The sequence below is a fragment of the Nelumbo lutea genome, chromosome 6 (genome assembly GCF_056320005.1).
Source record: "Nelumbo lutea isolate HS-2025 chromosome 6, American lotus-T2T, whole genome shotgun sequence".
NCBI lineage: Eukaryota > Viridiplantae > Streptophyta > Magnoliopsida > Proteales > Nelumbonaceae > Nelumbo > Nelumbo lutea.
This window is the reverse complement of record NC_142689.1, coordinates 41,473,474-41,480,245: the sequence shown is the minus strand read 5'-3', so window position 1 is coordinate 41,480,245 and position 6,772 is coordinate 41,473,474. Positions and strand designations below refer to the sequence as shown.

At 44.1% G+C, this 6,772-nt stretch overlaps 1 protein-coding gene across 2 annotated transcripts; it reads left to right on the top strand.

Moving 5' to 3' along the window:
- Positions 1-459: 459 nt before the first annotated feature.
- On the top strand, positions 460-4,064 carry LOC148848734 (uncharacterized). Of its 2 annotated transcripts, none has more exons than XM_088951909.1 (4): positions 460-2,823; positions 2,917-3,018; positions 3,108-3,173; positions 3,272-4,064. In XM_088951909.1, exons 1-4 carry the CDS (start codon positions 2,500-2,502, stop codon positions 3,479-3,481), a joined length of 702 nt encoding a protein of 233 aa, XP_088808035.1. In that variant the 5' UTR covers positions 460-2,499; the 3' UTR covers positions 3,482-4,064. The 2 variants fall into 2 exon arrangements, with proteins under 2 accessions (XP_088808035.1, XP_088808034.1); XM_088951908.1 differs by having other exon boundaries at positions 3,093-3,173.
- The last annotated feature ends 2,708 nt before the right edge of the window (positions 4,065-6,772 follow it).

Here is a 6,772-nt window from a genome sequence, read left to right as displayed (position 1 = left end):
GGGATGATGGTCTAGGAGTGCCAAGGTTAGGCACCCAAGGAGGTCAACCACCCCTCCTCAAAGAGTACGTTAAGCTTTCGGTGGTCTGCCTGATGATGACATCAGTTCTCCCAGAAATCTTACAGGCAAAAATGACGGGCATGTCCCTAACGTAAGCCTGCCAAGCGTAGGCAAGGCTAAGCCTGCTTTGAACCGTAACAACATGGCTCATCGTTCGTGTTTCCGTAAGGAACGCGAGTCGGCCGCATGTGTGGGGTTGCTCTGGTATCCGATACGCGTGTGTGGAAGTTATTGACATGGCGTCTCTTTTGAATTAATGCGTTGTTTTGGTCCCACCTTTCTAAGGACCTTTAGGTAAATTCCCTCGATTGTTTTTTCGCTAAGCATAATATCGGTTCTTGTAAGGGCGTCCCTTCATCTTCTCCGATGTCGTTTGGCATTCTGTACGTGTAGGAGGAGTAGATTCTCTATAAAATCAAGGGAGGGGAAACCGCTTCGTTTTTCCCTTTACATTTTTTTAGTGTCTTTGTAGGGTTCCGGTGCTGTTGTTTTCCTAAAGTTCCTTGTATTCCAAAGTTGTTTCCATTCCTTTCTTTCATTCTCTATCTCTCTGTCCTGTATTTGTCTCTTCCTCATGGCTGCTCATTCGAATAGACTAGACTCCCTTTTTGCCGACTTCATAAGGGAGGTTGATACTACTGAGATGTTAGTGGAAAGGGAGGCAGCCCTAGCGGTTGATGGTGGGTGGGGTTTTTGGCCTCCCATGCCTGTGTCATTCTTTCATTCTCTATCTCTCTGTCCTGTATTTGTCTCTTCCTCATGGCTGCTCATTCGAATAGACTAGACTCCCTTTTTGCCGACTTCATAAGGGAGGTTGATACTACTGAGATGTTAGTGGAAAGGGAGGCAGCCCTAGCGGTTGATGGTGGGTGGGGTTTTTGGCCTCCCATGCCTGTGTCCAGGGGTGAGGGTGGCTCTTTTGATGTTACTACCGGCATAGAGTTGATATGTCTCTATGACCATGTCGAGGCGTCTATGTCGTATAAATGTCAGGAACCCCAAACTGATAGTTCAAACTCTCTTACTAGTTATACCACCTGGATGCAGTATATTCTCGAGAACCCTATCTATTGTCGTGCATTGCAGGATTTTGAGCTTCTCAGGTTTGTGGATTGCTTCACAAACCTTGCAGGTCAGGAGGGTGTCAAGTATGTCAATTATCTTATCAGTCATTGGTGTTGCCGCACTCACACTTCTATGGGTGCATTCAGGGAATTCACTATTACAGTCGAGGATGTGGTAGCTCTGTTGGCGCTACCAATTGGAGGTTTCGTGTTTGCACAACATTTGCAGCATATCGAGTTCATTCATGCGGAATTGGGGGGGTTGTGTGAGGAGCTTCTTGAGAAAGTTCCTTCATATAAAGCATTAGTGGACCAATCTACTTTCCGGGGCAAAATGCCATTGGAGTAGTGAATGGGACACTGGTTTGAGCGCCATGGTGGGAGGGATGTTATGGTGCGGGGTGCTGGCTCACAATATCACCTTGCTACCTATATTCTCTATGTATCGTCTCGTTTCTTGTTCCCAGGAATTCCTAACCATGGTCTCTACACCGTTCTGATTCCCCTTGCTGTCCTTGCTGCCAGCGGGCATCAGCTTCCATTGGCCTCTATGTTTCTTGGGTATTTGTACGAGCAGCTGGATGACACGGTTCAACAGCTCAACGATCCCAGTTGCAAGAGGCGTGTGAGCTATGTTTTTACCCCTTTCCTTTGGATGTTCCTTTATGAGTGATTGGAGCTTAGCGTGATGCTACGCCAACTACAACCACTTCATATCCAAGTTGCTACTCTTCATAGTGATGGGGCAGAGGAGTAGGTTGTCGAGGTGTGTAGAGGGAAACACTGGCTCCAACATAAGAGGCACAAGCATTTTAAAATGGACGAGATCAATGTGAAATTATCCTCCCTTGACGGATTTATCTGGAGGCCATACACCCAGATGGTGCGCCATGCCATGCTGTTTTGCGTCGGTGTGCCCGTTCCGGAGGAGGGGGACAATCGGTGTGCCATTGACATGAAGACCGCCACTACGGGTGTAGCTCAACTAGTTACCTGGCCTGGCGTCATCGCCTATCTTGATCGGTCAGATGAAGTGCAACTTTCGGTGTATCGCCTAGACCAAGTGCTATGACAATTTGGTTACGATGACATGGGCGGTCAGTTTCTGACATCTAGTGGCGAGAATGTGTTCTGGGTGCGGCACCACAACCGTGCTTTCCCTGGATATTTGCAGTTCCCCATTTATGGGAGGGTGCGGGTGTGCAAGTCTCTTCATCTATCGTATCATTGTGCAATGTTCGGGGGTTCCAGGTGCTACTGTGGATGAGCCCCCATCTTCGTCATGCGTCAGCTTCTCTTGAGGGTCACGCTACTAGCTAGAGGGAAGGTGTAGCTGTTTTTCATCCCAGTTCGCCGAGGAGGCCACTGGCCAGGCATGATGGGAAACGGTCAGTTGCTGATGAGGGGGAGTGTAGTCGGTCCCCCTCCTGTGAAGAGGGCTAGGTCCGCGAGGGTGCCCAGCTTGTTTCAGCCTGTCGGGGCACCAGAGCTTTCAGTTGCGGCCTCATTGCAAGTGTGTGAGGGTGGCCAGGGGTCTCTAGACTCAACTCTTGTGGGAAGGATTGTACTAGCTGTGGAACCGGTAGAGGTGCCGGCTGCAATGTCTTCGCTTGAGGGCACCATCATTCAGTTCTCCAGTGGACGAATGAAGAAGAAAGCTCCCCCTTGCCCCAAGCGAGGTCCCGGGGGTGATGATTCAGTAAGTTTCTCATAATTTGCACTCTATTTTTCCTTTCTACGTTGTGTTTAAAAGAAAACTGTGCTAATGTTGTTTTTCTTTTTGTTTTTGCAGTCTACGGAGAATGATGGCGCTCGTGCTGACATGGAGGTTCCAGTGGTTACTCCGGATCATACGGCGGGGATCCCGGTCAACTCCTCTGTCAAGGCGGGTTTGGTGAGTACTTGGTGCTAGCGTTTACTTGGGAATGTTAAGCTTATTGCTTATCATGGTGGCTGACAATTGAACAGTCTTTTGTTTTAAAGAAAGTGGATTGCGATGAGGCACAGTCCAACAAGGATGTCACGGGGGTCACCAAACCAAGGGAAGAGGTGTGCTAGTTGCATGTTTTGCTCTTTGTTGTTTGTTTACTATTTAACCCGTGGCCAGAGCCGTTGTGGCTAATTGTTGATATGTGACTGTATCGTAGGTGCCTTTCTTCGAGTATCCTCATGGTGTGCCAGACACGCCTTTCTTCAGGAATCTAGCTGAGGGATTGAGGGTGATGCAGCTCCCCAGTTTTGGTTCCATAGTAGCTGAGGACGTTGGAGGTAGTGATGTCATCTGTGATATTATTGTCCAAGGAGTGCACATGGTCAGAGACGGCAACACATTGTGTAGAGCCCACCATTGTTGTTGATGACGCTGATGCCTCTGAGGGTGTAGGGGGTGAGACTTTTGTTGAGTCTTAGTCCCCTGTTGCGACGGGTGGTGCCTCTGGGGATGCTTCTCCATGGCTTGAGGTCAACAATTCTATGGCGCCTGAGGTGTCTGCTTACTTGGGATACCACTCGGGCAATGGGTACATGGAACCCGACATTACTTTTCCTTCCGAGGAGTTGTTATACAAGGAGTTGGTCTAGATACAGTGGTAGTTGTTAGAATACTACGATCACAACATCTTGCTGTTGCACTTCCCATTGATAGATCTAGTTCTAGTTCAGGGCTATAGAGAACGCTGATGTAGACCCCACTGTTGTGGTCTCCACAGTATTTGTATGGCAGCATAGCATATTTTTTGTTAGTTATGTCAGTGTTAGTTGGTAGTTACTGGTAGTTATTTCAGTTTGTTGTTACAACTTGTTATTTCAGCTTTATTATTAGTTTATTTGCCATGTAAGCAATAAGGACAATTCAGCCCTTTTACAATTAGTCAACATATATAAATATTAAGAGTGGGTCGATAGATCAATTGATCAACCCTCTCTCTCTTTTCAAAATCCCTTCGTGTGCTTCTTCTTTTCTCCCTCTCTTCTTTTTCTTCTCTTCTGAAATTTCTCCTTTTTTCTTTTGAATTCAAGACTGATTGTAGTCTTGATCGACTACTTGGTATCAGAGCAAGGATTAGGGCTTCTCATGTGAGTTTGATCCAGCCAATCACATGAGAGTTGCCTAGGGCTGGAAGATTAAGAGGATCCTTTTTCGGCTGATTCTTGGAGGTTATCAGAAATTGTAGTAGTTGTACAAAGAGTGGATTGTATTCTTGATAATCAGGAAGAATCAAAGGAAGATAGAGTCCAAGATCAATTTCTTTATCAAGACTGAAGGTAGCGATCAGAATTTCTATTCAAAACCTAAAACTGGTTGTAGAGGAGGTCTTATGTTAGTCTAATTAGATTGACTACATGAAAATTTCCTAGGTTTAGAAGTTTTTCAACAAAGAAGGAGGATTGACTAATTCTTGGAGGCTACTAGTAGTGTGCAGCTACTACTAAGAAGATTGTAGAAGGCTGGGAGAGTTCCAGTAGTAAGGAAGAATTAGAAAAGGCTTCGAATCCTCAAGATTAGGGTTTTGCATCAGATAAAAGGTGGCGGCCAGAGATTTTCTTTCATAAAGCAAGTTTTTTTTTTCCTGAGAATAACCTTGAAAGAATCATCTTGGTTTATTCTGAGAGGTGCGGCTGGAAAATCTTTTTTTCCTTCTAGGGTTTTGAGAGAAAACCCTAAAATTCAGAACTATTGTTGGTTTCATATCAGATTTTGAACTGGTTTCATACAAAATTTTGTTTTCTTTATTCTTTGGAAGACCTAGGCCGGCTGTTATCAGTTGTTTGGGTGTTGTTTTCTATTACAATAGCTTCAAAAGTTTTTTTATTGCTAATTCTTGACCAAGAATGAAGTTCAAGAATCAGGGGGAATGTGTTTTTGGGACTAGCAATTCTGATAACATGTCCGAGAATGCCTTTTAGATTACAATTGTGAAGTTTGATGAAACCAACTACTTAGAATGCACTCAATTGGCCATGATGGCCATTGGGGGTAGAGGAAAACTCAGCTATTTGTTGGGAGATGTGAAAGAACCAACTAAGGAGGACCAAACGTATACCAAATGGGTTCAGGAGAACTATTTGTTTATGACATGGCTGTGCAACTCTATGCAGCCACATATCAACCGGAACTATTTGTAGGCAAAAACAACCAAGAAAATCTGGGATGTCATGAAAGAGACTTATTCCCAACCCCTTAATGTTGCTAGGGCCTATGAATTGAAGTGTGAGGTTAATAACCTTAAGCAATGAGAGAAACAAATCTCAGTTTACTTCTCTACTTTGAAACCTTTGTGGCATGAAATTGACCACCTAGAAACACTTGAATGGGAAAGTTAGAAGAATGCACTGACTCATAGAAAGCAAGTTGAAACTAATAGGGTTTTTGAATTCCTAGTTGGTCTAAATCCTGACTATGATATTGTGAGACAACAAATACTAACAAGGGACAATGTGACCTTATCTCAAGCCTACTCCTTGGTGTATAGTGAAGAGACTAGGAGAAAGGTTATGATGCAGCATCAGCCCTTCCCACTAGCCTTGGCAGTAGTTAAACCTAAGTCTGGGGGTGATACGGAGAGAGATATAAAGAAGGAAGATAAGAGGGATCTAGTGTGTAAAAATTGCAAGAAACCTAAGCATACTAAAGACGCATGTTGGAAGTTGCACCCTCATCTAGTTCCAACAAAACCGAGGAACAAAAGGGGTAATGCTCATATGGTTGTTAATACCGATTCTACATTTTGATCGGGCACAAAAGGCATGCCTCTAGACACCTTAGCTGCTGTTTGGGCTGCCCTAACTTAGTTGGAAAATGAAGTTGGGAATTCAGCTCAATCATCTCAACCATCATCAGCTCCTCCCACATCAGCCTTTGCTCATTCAGGTACTCGGGCCTCACCTTACCATGCTTCAGCTCCAGGTAACATTGAACATTGTTGGGTAATAGACTCACCTGCATCTGACCATATGACTAACTTGCCATCACTATTCACTACCTATCACTTATCTTCTGATAGAGATAAAGTGTCCATTGCTGATGTTTCCCTTGTTTCCATTTCTGGCAATGGAGACATCATACTGTTTAATACCATTTCCTTATCTTCAGTTTTGCATGTTCCTAAGCTTGATACTAACTTGCTTTCAGTTACTAGTATTACAAAATATCAGAATTGTTCAATAACTTTTTTCCCTGACTGATGTATTTTTCAGGACTTGGAGACAAGGAAGGTGATTGGGACTAGCCATGAGACAAATAGAATCTATCTGCTTGGAGAGAGTTCTCATTGGGAAGGTCGTGAAGATAGGAAGTCTTTTGTTTCTCAATATGTTAATTAGGTTATGCTTTGGCATAATCGGTTGGGTCATTTATTCTTTCGGTCTTTGAAGAGTTTGTTTCCAAATTTGTTTATCTATTCAGATGTCAAATTTGAGATGTGAGAGTTGTGAGCTTGCAAAGCGTTGTAGAACATCTTATTCCTTAAGTAATAAAAGTAGTAATTCTTTTGGTGTTGTGCACACCGATGTTTGGGGCCCGTATCACATCTCTTCTATGCGGGGATACAGATATTTCTTGTTGTTTGTTGATGACTATACCCGTTTTTCTTGGGTTTACCTTATGCGTTCTCGAGATGAGATTCCTACTCTGACCTAGATCTTTCATT